This window comes from Calidris pugnax, unplaced genomic scaffold (genome assembly GCF_001431845.1).
Source record: "Calidris pugnax isolate Ruff unplaced genomic scaffold, ASM143184v1 scaffold183, whole genome shotgun sequence".
NCBI lineage: Eukaryota > Metazoa > Chordata > Aves > Charadriiformes > Scolopacidae > Calidris > Calidris pugnax.
In genome coordinates, this window is record NW_015090930.1 from 3,135,836 (window position 1) to 3,151,881 (window position 16,046).

Consider the following 16,046-nt stretch of genomic DNA (forward strand, 5'->3'; position numbering starts at 1 on the left):
ATTTTATTTTTTAATAGAAAAAGCCTCAGAATTTCCTATTCTTTAACAAAGCATAATGGGACTTCACTACTATAGGATTCCTTCAAATATATGTATTCAAAAGACCTTAATATAGTCTAATGTCATTTTCCACCAGTAGCTTAAAGCCAGTGCTTAGAGAAGGGTGTAAGAATAGACCAGACATTTAGTGACACTTCTCCAGGGGTTCTTTCACACTACAACAGTTTTAGGCTGAGAGACTTCCTGAGCCAGGGGTGGTATCTTTGCATTTAACAGCTTTTGAAGGTTTTATTTTCCATGTACACATCCAGCCTTCCCTTTAGCCCATCTCTCTGTAACACAGAATCAAGCCTCTACGGCTTCTCAGAGCGATTAATTATGCCCAGTGGCAACACCAGTTATATTGATCCATGTTGATGTCCATGAGATTGTGAGGAAGATTGTCAGTTAATATGAAGCAGTGAAATGACGTTGATGCTACAGTAGCAACATCAGTTGGCACCAGCTGGTGATGCTCCCGTACTTGTCCAGTGCTTTCAGGAGATTGATTCTTGGAATTGTGTGATCTCAGGTGATTGTAGTAGTAAATGCGAAGATCTCCTTACATAAGAGATGATTAATTTATGTCTGGAGTATGGTGGTGCCACTTAAGACTTGTGTTCAAAAGCAAAGCAAGATCTGAATCTCAGTGTTAAAGATGACAAAGATAAGGCTGTTTCTGCTGTTGCTGTGGACAGGAATGAATGTTATATTTTCTATCAGCTGGACATTAACAGTCCCAGATGTACTGTTGAAGGTTCATATATAGCAGTATGATCTTAGGCTGTAGTCCTGTACACTGGACAGTTAGGTCTACAGACATTTTGGGCCTCACTGTGTAATATAAATGCATTTAAATGATTGTGCATAATTAAAAATGCAGGATTTGTTGCTCTTGCTTGTATGTTATAGAAAGGACAAGGAATCAGCATTTCCTTGTTTTCTCTAATTTTATGAAAATACAGAAGTGTATTTCTCCACTGACGTCCAATCCAGCAAGCAGGCCTGAGTGATGGTAAGCCAAGTCAGATAGGACCCAGCAAGGAAATGTTACAGAGTACAACAGAAAAAAGTCAAAACACTGAGAGAAAAGTTCATTTGGTTGATCAAAATGCTTGGGTTTTTTTATGTCGATGAATAGAGTAGGTTTAGAAGTGTCATGAATAGAGAAGGTTTAGAAGTGTCATCTCCGTGAGTGGAATGATATTGGTGACTGTTGTTCAGCTTTACACTCAGTCTTCTCAAAGGACCTGTGTGTAATGCTTTGAGATACCTCCTGAAGTGAAGTCTAGAGAGGGATTTTGAGGGTCATTTAGCAGAACTCCTGGCTTGAAATATCAGTGCTGGCAAGTTTTGTCATTGCTCTGTGCTTCGGTTTCCGTGAAGACATACAAAGTTTGCCCATTCTCTCCTCCCTTTTACCACCATGTTTAGCATTTACCTGTTCCTGTGGAAACACCACTGGGTACATGTCATTTGAGACATTAGTGTATTGTATGAACCAATTTCCCAGCTTTTGTAAAATCAATACAATTCCACAAGAGGTGGTGAGTGGGAATGCTCAAGAAGAGTATAAGGGTTTGTTTTGTTTTGATTTGATTTTTTCCCTTCTTCCCAAACCACGACACTCCTCGTCTTTTTGCTGAGAGCATTGCTGAACAATGCTCTGCACTGGATGTTGTCACTCTTCCTGGCCAGCAGTATCTACAGCATCCACCTGGTCTGTGCCAAAAAGATTGCCCCCTTTAAATCCATTGCCATAGAATCATAGAATCATTCAGGTTGGAAGAGACCCTTGGGATCATCGAGTCCAATCATCTACCCTACTCTACAAAGTCCTCCCCTACACCTCAGTACCGCATCTAAGTGTGGTATCAGTGTGCAAGATAAAAATTCCTTGCTCAGAATATTTTTAAATAACCCCCAAACTACTTAAATCTATAGATTTTCTTTGCTCTGTATGTTTTTTAAATAAAGGCGAAGGTGAGTATGGAGCAAACACCAGCTCTATTCCTCCTCTGAGCACTGGATGGCAGAAGCACTACAAACCTGCCTTTGTGGAACATTTTATTAGGCCTGTAAGTGAAATTGGTCTGGCTAGAGCCTGGTTTGCCCAACAAATTTAGTATCCCTTAAAACACTAACTTTTATCAAAACCATAAAATAATAGAGAAATAATTATAGCACTGCAAAGGAATGACTTGAATAGAGAATTTTTTTTTAAGTTACATATTACTTTAACAGAATCAAACTTGGAAAAGATCTGACAAATTACAAATCATTCTTTCTATGGTTAGTAAAGCTTTTGATATAAACTGTTTCAAAGATTGTTCCCTGGAATTAACCTTTTGCTAGACTAAAGAATTTCCAGTCTTTAACACAAAAAAGGAAAAACTTACTTTACAGTCATTATCCGCTTGACTAATGTATCATAGCTGCTTCTGCTGCATTAATGCTACTTGTCTAAGGACCGTTGGTAGGAATGCAGCTTGTATATTTGTGATTTGCATACTGTAAATACAAGTGAAGCTGCTGCTCTTGTTATATTCCTTCAAGCAGTGCTTAAAATTGGCATAATGTATTTTCAAGCTCTGACAATTGCCGTTTTACACTCCACTGACACCTTTCTCTGTATACTTGTACTCTTCGTAGCAAGCAGGTTGGCACAATAGTGGCAGGTGCTTTTATGATGAAATAAATCTGTCTTTAGTTCTTGTTACACGTTCTGCTTGCTGAGCGCGTTGAGATTTTTAAATTAAGAAGAGGCAGACTTGGTTATTTCCTTGCAATCATTTATTTTTCAGTAGAGTCGGTGCTACATAATCCAGTCAAATGCTGGGTTTTATTTCACATTCTGGTATAGATGTTTATTCTCCAGATGTTTAGATTATGATGCATGATTGGTAAAGAATAGCTTAGAGCTGTGGGTATTAATTTAATCATCAGTATAATTCCCACTGTTTCATTTTGTAATGGGAAGCTAAATACAGGGATCCTTGTGCTTGAGTGAAACACTGCTGGAAGCTGAAAAGCATGACCTTACCTTTACTCAGGGTCCTTCTAGATCTGTTTTTTTGACAGTCTGTCGTTGGGAAGGTTCATCATCAGAGTGAGTGGTAACTGCTGCCGTGCATTTGTAGTAAGTGTTAGTAATATTGAACATTTTACCTGTTGCAGAATATTGAAGTAGCTGTCTGTCTTGATTTGCGTCCTCCTTTTTAATGAATTTTCTATCTGCAGCACTTCTGAATGCATCGTCCCTCTTCAGAGAGTGGGAATTGAGATACGGAATATCGTGTATTGTTTATTTCCCAAAGTTATTCAGCAGGCCTGACTGATCTGAGAGAGAGACCAGATATACTGAGATTCAGTCGGCGTTCTGTTAACTAAAGCATCCTTTGCAATTTTCTGTGGAACCTGACAAACTTACTTTCAGTCTTTCACTGGGAAAGAGATGAGAACTGTGTAATCCCTCTACCTGTTTACATGCATTTGGCTCCTGAACTGCTAATATTTAAAAGTGCCTCAAACTGTGAATATCCACTGACAATTCCAAGAAGGAACTAAATACTTTAATTGGAGTTTCAAACAAATCTGTGCAGATTTGCATGAAGCTTGCGTGAATTTTGGAGGCAGAAGACCCTGGGAACTCTCCAGTGAGGTAGATCTCCTTTGCAGCAGCAAGTGTAGCTGAAGTAGAGAGACTTGGATGAGCCTTAAACTTTGTGGAAAGGCCCTCCAGCCCATACCTTGTGCTGCTGCAATTAGTATAAAACTAGTTTTGATGCCGGGGATGCTGTGTGAGCATCTCCCAGGTAGCTTGCTGCAGATGGTGCACTGAACTGTAATAAGGAGATAATTAAAACACATAAAATCATTCAGTTGCAGCTACGATCTCCTTTTGGGGCCAGAAGACAGGGACCCCGGGGGTTAGGGTCAGCCCAGGCATATGAAGCTCTCTAAGGAAATGGAGGAGCACACGATGAGTCGAACAGATGCTGAAGGATGGTGATTCCATGGGTTGTAAAAATTGCATGTATTTTACAGAGGAGAGAAGAGGCTTTCTGAAGAAGAGCACTTGCTGTAGTTGGTAGAAAAGAGAAAAAGAGAGAGAGAAATTACAGTTACAGAAAAAATGCAACATCTGTGTCCCCTTGGGTTAGCTAAGCTTACATCTGCTGCAGGTTGTACTTCCCCTCACCCCCTCAAACGCAGTTCTTTGTAATATCATTTTCTTGTTTAATTTCCGGATTTTTCTCCTCTATTTCTTATCATAACACAGTTTTTTAGCTTTGCTCTGCACCATCAAGCCCTGCTGCTTTCTTGGAGGTGCATCAGAAGACTGACAATATTTTGAGCCTTTGCTATTTTTTACCTTCTTAATTCTGGGAACAGCCTGGTGGATAGATTTAGTTCAACAGGAAGGCTTCAAAAATAGGTGGATCAAGCCTGGGGATTATCCCTTCTTATATTCAGGAGCTGCAGTGGCTGACTATAAGGGCAATAAAATCATAAAGTAGTTTATTACTTTTGCTCCAAGTATTTCCTCCTTTACTCAGTGACTTCTCTCCAATATTTGAGCTTCAGCTCTGTCTCTATATCATGAAATTGGACTAAATGCTCTAGAATAATGCTTTGTAAAAATTAAATGACAGACTATTGCTTTCTCTATTAGACAAAATAAATCCCAAATTGGCATTGTTTGTGTGACGGAGGAGCTCAGCCCTGGACCCCCGGCCTCCCTCTTCTTGTCCTCATTAGAAAAGCTGGAACAAATTCCAATTTTGTTTTTATTAGTTCTGGAGAAATTAGGGGCCATGTACCTAACCAGCTCTGCAGAGCAAGGCAGAAAAGCAAACTGGCTTTTATCAGCTGGGCAATCGCTGCTGCTGGGCCAACACCTTTTCCAGTCACACGGCGTGGCCAGAGAGACAGCTGAGGAGATGGCTGAAAAAATACCATTTTCCCATCTTGCATGCTTTATTAACTCAAGTAAATTTATAGAGGCAATCAATACAATAATCTGAAGAATCAACATGTCAGTTGATCTGTTTGTTCAAACAATATTGAGTATAATTTAAAATATTTACAGGTGCTCTCTGATAATTCTAAGTATTGCTTACATATTAAATGAAAAAGAAAACGTTAGCAGTTTCAGTGCTAAGTGATACGGTCACAGCCCAGTCACATAGTAGGTGTAGAGAAGCTATAGATAGATAGATATCTATATAGATAAATATAGGTATTGTCTATACTGAGACAGATACACAGATACTAAGAAGGTTCTTCTTCACAGAGAAATAACAAGTGTGCACATAATTGCAGCTCACCAGTATGTGCTATTAACACTTTAACCCGAAACGTACCGAACATTTAATCTCTATGTAAAAGCTCAACTTTGCTTTAATCCTCAGGAAGTAAATATTTTATTAGAATGGTTCCCTCCATAATAGTCTCGTTTTTTACTGTGTGGTTAGACCCTCCATTGAAGTTCTCAACCCACAAGTCAGAGTTTGTTTTGGTAATTAGATGCAGGGGAGATCACGAGAGCGATGTTGCAAACTGCAGCTGGCTTCTTTCACACCTAATTGCATTTACATTTGCTCCTTACAGGATTGCAGAGATTTTGTGAAGATATAGAAATGATGATTGGATTCCAGCCAAGTAAATTCTGGAGAGTCTGTTGGGCATTCGTGACCCCAACGATTTTAACAGTAAGCAAAATTCTTCTGAATGTCTTCTCCAGAGCGTTTTGTTGTTGTTTCTTCATCAGTCCTGACTTTTCTGAACAGCAGTAATTCCGCCCTGGATGCAGATACCTAGGCACACGCACACAAGTGTGTGTAGTAGAAAAAAAGAGCATAAGTAAGGGTATTTTTGGTAGAGAAGGGATGGTGGGTCTCCAAATGCCGCAGTGGTGGCTGTGCAAAGTATTAGTATGGCATACTATTATATTCCAGCAGTATAGGTTACTGTGGACATGTGCAATATATATGTGTGTATGTATACACATAGAAAGAGAGGGGAAATTAGATGATCCTCCTGTCGTTTCACAGATTGAGCTAGGGAAAAAAAAAGTCATTGAGTCATAAAGTAATGTAAAAAACAAGCTCTGGAAAGGCTAACATGGAAATTTGAGTGACAAAGTTTTAGATGCAAAAGTGGAGATAGTTTTGCAAAGGTCGATGTAATTGTGTTCTGGATAACAAAGGGAAATCAGTGCAGTTTCTCTAAACAACGTAAAGGAGCAGGAGGGAGAAAAAAGGGAGGGAAAAGTGAAGGGAAAAAAGGAAAGAAAAAGGGAAAGAGAAGGAGAAAAAAGGGAATAGAGCAGAAAAAGGGAAAGAAAAAAGGGAATAGAGCAGGAAAAGGGGAAAAAGGGAAAGAAAAAAGCAAGAAAAAAGGGAAAAGTACAGAAAACGGGAAAAAGGGGGAGGAAAAAAAGGGGGGGAAGAACAGAAAAATAGGGGGGAAGGAAAGAAAAAGGGAAAAAAGGAAGAAAAAAGAAGAAAGAAAAAGGGGGTAAATAAAAGAAAAAGAAGAGAGAAAACAGGGGGAAAAAGGAAAGGGCATAGGCACTTGTGTTCGCAGAGCCCCGAGGCGCTGAGGCCGCGGGGCGCCCGGTCCCGCCCTGCCCAGCCCAGGCGGCCGGAGCCCGCGGGGGGTGCTGTTCTCCGCCGGCACCGGCAGGTGGCGCTGTGCGACAGCGGCTGGCGGCGCTGCGGGTGCTGCTGGGCATTCACCTGCAGAGGCTTGATTCACAAAAACATAAGTAGATTTTTCAAATTTAAAGGGAGGTTGTGGGGGTTTTTGGTTGGTTGCCTGGTTTTGGTGGTTTTTTGTTTGCTTTGGGGTTTGGTTTAGTTTTTTGTTTGTTTCGGGTTGTTTTATTTTGGGGATTTTTTTGTTGTTTGGTTAGTTGGGTTATTTTTTAATTTTGTTTTTATATCCACCCTCAAGCCTGGAATAAAGCTTTACTTCAAATTTAGATCTCCATTTAATCTCAAAGATGGCACTTCCTTAATTTTGCCATTGCTACGCATGTTTTTTTCAAGTCCCAGAATCCAAGTATAATATCTCCATCTACATTTTCTGTCTAGCTCAATGTTTCCTTTACATTTGAACCCAAGTACAGATAAAATTTTGAATTGCATATCGTGTTTTGGCACAAGAATAGAAGAATTCCTTGAGCCATTTCAAAAGCTTTCAGCTTGGTAAGTCAGCATAAAACCACTGAACCGTCCTTCACCAGGATTTTCTGTTTGAGAGCACATCTTTCAGCCTGAAAGTCCTCAGGCCTGGACCACCTGTGTGGCAAGATTATCAGTATTTGCGTAGGGTTGTAAAAACTCATTTCACAGCAGTGCTAAATAGTTCCTACAAGTATTCATAGATCTTTAGGGACGAGATTAGAAAAGTTACTAGAATTTCTATTAAGACACAGGTGTGGAGACAGTGTGGGGTCTGCTGGGTGGGGTGAAGAAGCAAAATGGTCATTCCATCACCTGCAATTCCTTTTTCTAGAGAAGTTGTATTTCAGTTTATATGCTGAGAAGTTCCTATTAGTGCAGTTCTTTTGTGCAGCATAAACATTGGTAAATCTTTTTATTTCTAGGGGAGAGATGGGAAAGGCTTTGGATAAAGTTAGCAAATTCTTTCTGGTATTGTTAATTCAGGAATTAGGTGGGATATTTTTTTTTTCTGAAAACTGGAAAAGGTTTAGTTTTTGTAGACAGGAGCGTATGTGGGAAGGCATTAGTGAGTTTTGGTGGGCTCGACCTGAGTTGTGAGCAAAAGAAATCTATAATGGTAACAATTTCTTTAATGGGCATAATGAAGATATTCTACCCTCCCAAACAGATTTTTTTTCTCTGCCTATTCTCTTTGCTGAGGTACAGTATTGCTGTGCATGAAAACCAGGTAGATCTGGCTTAACTATCCAGTGGCAACTGTTTTTTGTGGAATATCTAGGTATTGTAAATTCATTTTTAAAAGTTTGAAGATGTAGCCCAATTTAATCTATAGTATTAGGATAACATTTTTTTTTTCCTTTGGAGGGTTGTGTTAAAATGAGGGCCTGTGCACATTTTTTAAAATACCTTTTTTTGCTTCCAATGGCTGTTTTCAAGATACTGCCTTAGAGCCATTGTTACACTTCTGAAGGGAATTGTAAGGCTTTTCTGCAAATTGCTCGGTTCCTTCACTGATCAGACTTGCACTCTTAGCTACTGCCAGTAATCACAACCAGGGAATAGAAAATTACGTTGTCTCTTAAGGAAAGCAAGTTTGGAAAGCAAACAAGGTCAGTTCAAACTTGCATGTTCTGTTGTTGTTCCCTCCAAATGTAATATTTAGCGAACGTACAGTGAGAAATAAATTGGTACTGATCAGTTGTAATTCAATTTTTACGCACTGGAAACAGACAAAGCAAAACCAAGCAATACATCCTTTTCTGTTATTGCCCTGTAAAGCTAATATTTGATACATTTGGATAGTCTAATATTAGACTTTCAATTACTGCACATCTCTGGAAATAAAACCGATCATTTTTATACGTGTCTTCACCTAGTTATACTGCTATAAATCTTCTGTGTGCAATTATTGCAAGCACAGGCATTTCCCAAAAGTTACTGAATTATGCAGAAATGTAAGCAGATGTATTGCTATTCATACAGTAAGTGAAATGGAGTAACTTAGCATAATCACATTAGGTAAAACTGCCAATAGACCATGTAATAAAGCATGTTACTCTAGGGGCAAGATTCTAATTTCAATTCTTTTGGCATAAATACAGTGATTTTTTTTGTGGGATTTTGCAAGATTTCCATGAAACTCATTAGATTCAGACTCTGAGCTGTTTATTACAGCTTGTGGCATCGCCCTGCTGTAGGTGGATGTACTTTTATCTGTATTCAATGTATCTGTGTGTGAATACCTACCACTGGCTGCATAGCAGCCTTGTTTTGCTTTTTCAAATGTGTTTGTTTTTCTTCCTTCTTTCCAGTTTATTCTTTGCTTCAGTTTTTACCAATGGGAACCGATGACGTACGGAGCTTACCACTACCCAGGCTGGTCCATGGTGCTTGGATGGCTGATGCTGGCCTGCTCAGTTATCTGGATCCCAGTTATGTTCGTGATAAAAATGCACCTAGCCCCAGGCAAATTTATCGAGGTAATTCTTCTGCCTTTTTTGCTGCTTAAAAATACAGTCGCAGGAGACTGCCTGTTTTATTTTACATTGATTTTTGTGATATTGAATGTCTAATAGTGCTAAGATTGCTTTCTGGTAAACTACTTATTGTGTTGCGAAGAGATGCTCAGTTGATTTAAAATGCAGACCTTCTATTTCCTGTTCCTCCAAAAAAAAAAAAAAAGAAAAAAAAGAAAGAAAAAAGCTCCTAAATTGTTAAGCTATTGCTTTTATGAGAACTAGAAGGAGTTAGAAATTTTCTGTGCCCCGGTGTGGTGTTACTGAGTGAAAGTTGTTCCCCTGGCTCTGTTGGCCTCGTTGCCAAAGCAGTGTGCAGCCATGGGAAGGATCAGCTGCTGGTGCATCGTTTCGCCCCAAGCCCAGCGCTCCGTGTCAGGAACGGTCCATCAGGAGTCGCCTGTTTGTGGAGTGTGAGATGGTTGGGTACCCGAGGCATCCAGGATGCGCTCCAGGAGGCTGTGCCACTTGATGAAGTTCATAGAATCATAGAATGGTTAGAGTTGGAAGGGACCTTAAAGATGATCGAGTTCAGGAATAAGACCTCCTGCTCCACAGATGAAGCTACTCATTAGAACACTTAGCTGGCAATCTTTTCATTCCCCCTTCTTCATCTCTATTTTTCTTGACTATGCTGATCTTCTCTGGTTCCTGGGCTTAAAACACCTCCAGGTGCACTTTATTTACATGCTGCTTTGGTTTATTTTGCCAATCAGATTCCTGCTGCTTTCCTGCTGCCACTCCAGAAACATGGCAATCTCCTTCTGCTCCCTACCTCTGTACCTTGGCCCTCCCTGCCACCCCAGCTGCCACCACAGCATGATAGAATGGAACTGTCTAGGTGGGAAGGGACTTTTAAGATCATCCAACCATTAACCTAACACTGCCAAAACCACTGTCCTTAACCACCATGTCCTTAAGCACCATGTCTACCCATCTTTTCAATACCTCCTCCGCTCCTTGCAGGATGTGGTATGGCGATGTGTTTCTCATGTTGGCTTTTCATCCCTTTGTTGCATTCACCTTGTCATCTGAAGAAGTTCAGTGGTCTCATTTTTGGCCTTTGAGGCTTTCTCAGCTCTGTCCTCTCCTCACTGCACACTGCTTGTGCTGCTCCCTCCTGGAGATAAGGAACAGACACTCACCTCCCCTTTTCAGCTCTTCTGCAAACCCCATCGGGGCTGTTACATGCCTCAAAAATGAAAAGGAGAGAATATGTACTAAAAGAGAATAATCTTTTGGTCTCTCAATATGTCACACTACACATGCCTAAGGGAAAAGACAGAGCTTTTCTGCTTCATGTGGAGAAAAGGAGTTTAATATTAAGTGGTGGGACACCCTCAGGAGAGCATCCAAGCACACGGTTGGCACCAGGCAACAAGGGCACTTATCTAAAGGGCCATTCAGCTCTTGTGGGGAGCATGTTGGAGCGCACAGGTCAGGAGACAACTGCTCGCTACTGGACATGAAATTAAACATAGTTGTTTATCGTCTCATAAGTTTCTCTTATTGAGACAAGTTGTTTTGCTTCAAATCTTCTCACTTACATGCGTAGTACTGGTATATATAGAACGCCACAAAAACAGGGTGCTCTCCTTAATGTCTCTCTTGTAGCGCACCCAAAGAAACACCAAAAAGTTGGGTCTGTTTTGAAGGGGGCTTTTGCTGAAGCTATTTCAGATGTAGCTCAGTATTTCCAGAATACTCAGTCTGCTGCATAAAATTATTATGGTTGATTTGGGAGGTAAGAGTTGCAAACTGGTAATTAAGCAGAGATTAAAATAACCGATATAGAGGTCTGATTCACTTTATTAGGTAATAAACATATAATTGTTCCCTCTTAAGTCATCAGAAATATGTTTTCTTTCCTTTTTATCTGTAAATGCGCCAATCAAATTATATATTCAATAAAGAAATCAGCAGAAAGATTAGAAGATTTTTGTTGTTTTCCAGGTTAACATTCTCCTCTTCCTTTTTTCCTGCAGATCGAAATGAAACATTTTGTCATCTCAAAATTAAAATCTTTCTTCATTCATAGCAATGTACTACTTTTTGGTCATTTGTAGACTTGTGGGAAATATGCTAAACAGAAATCCAATTATTTTAATGCAGTTACCCACTGCTTAGACCATTGGATTAAGTAATTGGGCACATGTCCTTCAGTAAGCGAGCTGCGCAATCTGTAGCGGTGGTTCTGAGCTCCCCTCATATGGTGTGGGGGAGAATGTCTAATTAAAATCTGGGCACTTTATCGTCTATTAATCTTGCAAACTTTGTGCAAAACAAACACTGAGCAGTGGAGCGTTGCAGGGCTCCATCATCAATAATCTCAAATGAGCCTATCCTCATTTCTTCTGCGCTGTAATTCTGCTCTGTAACTTCAAATGAGACTCTCTTTTCTCTCCCCCACCTTGCAGCGACTCAAGTTGGTGTGCTCTCCACAGCCTGATTGGGGTCCCTTTTTGGCCAAGCACCGCGGTGAACGGTACATGAATATGATCGATCCACTGGGAACCTCTTCCCTGGGACTTAAACTGCCAGTGAAGGATATAGAACTGGGAACCCAATGCTAATATTTATTACGTGGGTGGCAATAACGTTGTCAGCCTCCTCAGATATTTTTCTTCCATTTTGTTTCCTCGCCTTTTCTTCTTTTCCTTTTCGCAGCGCCTGAAAGTGGTTGCTTAGGAAAGTAGGACTCACTGTTGCATGCCATAGGGAAGACCTAGCTAGACCACTTCCAGGTGTAGGTGTTGCCCGTGATGTGTTCTGGACCCAGTGAAACAGCAAAAACCTGTTGTGCAACGGGTGACATACCAGGTTTTGTCAGGTGATGTAGGAATAAACAAAACACAATGGAAAAAAAAAAATCCTTTAAGGAAATTGTGTGCAGAATTTGACCCATTTCACACAAGTAACAGGTCACTATGGTTAGGACTAGGATTTTGTTACCAGTGTGACCAAAGGGAAGTTCTGCCTCAGATGGGATGGAAGTGAGCAAAGAAGGGGGTCTCCTGTAGGCTCAGGCATAAGGCTCAGACAGTAAGCGGGGTCGCTTTGTCTGCACTGAGAGCAGCCTTGATCCCTTGTGCCTGTGCGCTCTTTCCTGAGTATGAATTATACTGACTTTGAGGACCCTTTAAATAGCACACCAGGAAGCAATATGGGAGATCTGAACAGAAACACAATAATCCATTTGGTCTTTTCAAGTAGAAAAATAAAAGCAAAATTTAAAGAACTTTTAGACTGGGACTAAACTACATTTGAGTCTAGAAGTGGTTTGGAAATGGCGCAAGACTGAGGTTTGTGGGCATCACTGCTTAGAGTGCTGTCATACATTTCTTTTGATAATTTGATATCTGTTATTTCAATTAAAAATGCCTAAGTTATAGGAAGTGTCTAAATCCTTGCTCCAACCTAAGTGCAGCTGTGGTTTTACTCACTTCAGTCCTCTGAACGTAGTTTTCCTCGTTTCTTTGCTTTTGGTCACAGTATCTTCTCAAGAAGCCATCATATAATTTGTGCCTAACTTTATATTCTTACAGTGGTAAGTGTAGTCTAGTTACCACCCGACAACAGTTATTAGAAGTTAGATGTGCTGTTCAACTTTGTGACTCCCCGTTCATTCTCCTATAATTCTCCTCTTTATATAACCTTAGACGATGTATTCTTCTCTTTCAACCAACGGGGAAATAGCAGAACCCCACTTGTCTATATATTATATATATAGCACGTAAATTCTTCAAAGCAGTATTCTTTCTGAAATGTACATAGGTTTTGGTTGTTTTATTTTGTTTTGTTTCTTTTTTTTCATTTAAAACATTTTCATTAAATAAAAAAGAGGAAACCCCCAGCAATTAACCACTGCAGTCATCCACAGGGATGCAATCTTAGATATACAAAATGTGAGGGTTGGGGGGAGAGGACAATTTAGTAGATGGCCATTACAACATTCCATAGCAATAGGACATTCTAAATCAGTACATTTTAGAAATCAGATATAAATGATGATAGGAATATTAGACTTAAATAGTTTTGTTACCTATTGGGCAGAGTCAAAATAGAGCTTTTTAAGAGTACATTTATTTATCTGAATATAAAATTAGCCCAATTTATTGTAAATGCACTAGAATGAGGGAGAAAAATATATCTTCAATAATTGGCAAAACTGTAACCTTTACTATCTTGTTATATCCTATACATACAAATATGATATTTTTTAACAGTGCTCAGTGTTCATGTAGTGTGTACTAGTGATGTTTCCTGTCCCTATAAGTATCTTATCAATCAGTGTAGAGACGGTGAGCTTAGAGTAGTTTAGCCTGTTTTTTCCTTCCCCCCCCACACCACTGTAGTAGCCAGTAAATGTTCTTTCCTTTCAGGGGACCGTTTCTACCCCGATCTTTTTGTCTGTCTGTCTTCATATTACAGGGTCTCAGGTAACTCTTCAGTTCATGTGTGCCCGTAGATCAGTAGACGTGTTGTTTCATCCTGTCAAGGAAAACAAAACCTAAACCTTAACGTTACACTTTCATTTTCTCTCTCTGTGTGTGTATATATATATGTATATTGAATATATTAATCATTTTGCTGAACATCCTCTTTCACGGGGCAATTAGTGTTGCCGGTTCCAGGCACTGCTGGAGACCTTTAATCCTCATGCAGGACAAGCCAAGCGCCATCACCAGGGGTTGTCCTGTCCCTGAATCTCCACTCCGCTGGCTCTGTTGGTCCCCGTCTCACGCGGTGGGCGGACAGGACCCTTCTCTGAGCTTCTCTGCCTTAAAGCTGTGCCCCCCAGTTCCAGCTTTGCTTGCTATTTTAATAAGGGGGTTTGCTGTTCTTTCTTCTGGCTTTTATTTCCCTGGCAGAGGCAGGTTCCAGAAGCCACACTCTGCTTGATGTAATGAAGGTCCATAAAGATGAGCTGGAAATTTGGTCCCCATGTCTACATGGGGCTGAGGGGTCTTCTCTGGGTGAAGAAAGAAACCCAAGTCGGCATCTCTAGTGGTAATGATGTATTTTCATCAGGATAAATAGCTTTAGGTCTCTCTTAACCAATATTTCCTAGCATCTTGGGTTTATTTTTGGAGTCCAGGCTAGTTTCTTTGAACTACTATTGTGGTTAAAAACCCCCAAATAAGTCCATAGGTTTGTTCCTGTTTTAAAAAAAACCAAAACACTCAAGTCACTTAACAGTTTTCTGAATCCTTTCACTTAATAACCTGTCTCAGGACATGTGCTGGAACTGGGATTAACTAATTGCAATAAAATTACCTCGGTGTAAGGATGTCAGTTACTGTCTTACCTTAAGTATAAAAGAGATATCATTGGAAGGAAAACTGCAAGGTTATTCTATCTTTCCTTTGGCTGGGATTACCAAACTGGAATGAATATGAAAAATTGAATTGCTTTCCATGATTTATGTAATTAATCTGCTTGCTTTTAATTTAGATGTTGTTCCTGTGCCTGCTAAGTCATTAGCACAGGATTAGGCTTGACTTTGAAACTCCGAAAACAGATGATAGTGATTTTATTCTAGCGGATACTTGTCTTCAGCTTTGACCTCTATTGCTAGGCTTGCAAAAACTTTTGGAGAGGAGGGAGAAATTAATACAAAATCACAGAGGATATGAAGTTTTCACTGTATGTTAAAAGCAGATTTTTTTTTTTTTCTTCATATTAGGCTTTTTTAAAAGTATTTCACTGGCCAAATCTGAATGTTGAGATTAAATTAACCAGCAGTGTCTTCTTTAAATGAGAAGTAACCTTAAAGTTTGGGAATGCACTTCATGTACCATGTTCTAGGAAAAGTTTGCATGTACTTTGATAATTTTCTAAAAATAAATTTAGTAACTAATTAAATACCAGTAAAGATCTTTAAAAAAAAAAAAAAAGAGGGGAAAAAGCCATATTAGTAAAAATGTGATGTACGTACTTGCAGATCTATCTATCTTGTGAGTAAAAAATGTTCAAATTTGGTGAAAATACTTATGTTGCATATTTTTTCTTTGAAATGAAATTGCATTTCTGGATGAGCTGAGATGCATTATTGTATGCATTAAAGATTATACTTAATGCAAATGCTTGCCATCTTCAAATTCTTTGGGTCTTCCTAGTGTTTTTAATATGCAATGTTCAAAACCTGTGTTTCAGCTAGACGCGGCAGCACTTTGTTTCCAAAAGAAGGGTTTAACAAAATGACCTTTAATTGAAAAAAGACTTGGATTGCCTTTATGTGATGTTTCAATTGGGTCAAAGTAGTCTTTTGATTAGGTTCTGCTCCACTGACCACATTAGATGTGCCTCAGCACTGAAGATCATCGCTTCCGATACACTGTGTGGCTATCTCTTACCATGAAATTCCCACACCTGATTTAGTTTGAATTCCTTTGGTCTCTTTGAATATATGTATGGTTGTATGGATATGATTTCTTGTTGCCTGTGTTAAAGCTATTGCTTATTTATGGCAGACGTTGGTTTCTTACTGGTTTCTTACTCTGCAGCTCTGCTTTTTCTTGCAAGGGAAAGATTTCTTGTAGGGATTGTGGGTTGCAGGCTGCAAAGCCTCGGCAAGCGGCATCCCAGAAAGCGTCTCTGTTTTGCTATTAACACTGTAAGAGACACTCGTTTCTTAGTTTGTAGTTAAATGGTGTGCATGTCAAATATCTGTCAAATGGTCAGAGCTTGATATTCCCGAGGGACTCAGGTTGATGACTTGGGGTGGGGGGGGGGTGAGGGGGGAGGGGTACGGGGGTTTGGGGGTTCGGCCTTTGTCACCCTCGGGCAGCCCCTGGCC

The 16,046-nt window shown here is 39.8% G+C and overlaps 1 protein-coding gene across 1 annotated transcript in view; it reads left to right on the forward strand.

Annotated features, from left to right (window-relative positions):
• Positions 1–15,921, forward strand: part of SLC6A5 (solute carrier family 6 (neurotransmitter transporter), member 5) — a 41,048-nt gene extending 25,127 nt beyond the window's left edge. The window contains exons 15-17 of the mRNA XM_014951583.1: positions 5,653–5,753; positions 9,044–9,211; positions 11,665–15,921. Coding sequence (XP_014807069.1) covers positions 5,653–5,753; positions 9,044–9,211; positions 11,665–11,820 — 425 coding nt within the window. The 3' untranslated portion in view covers positions 11,821–15,921. The remainder of the gene's footprint in view (positions 1–5,652; positions 5,754–9,043; positions 9,212–11,664) is intronic.
• The last annotated feature ends 125 nt before the right edge of the window (positions 15,922–16,046 follow it).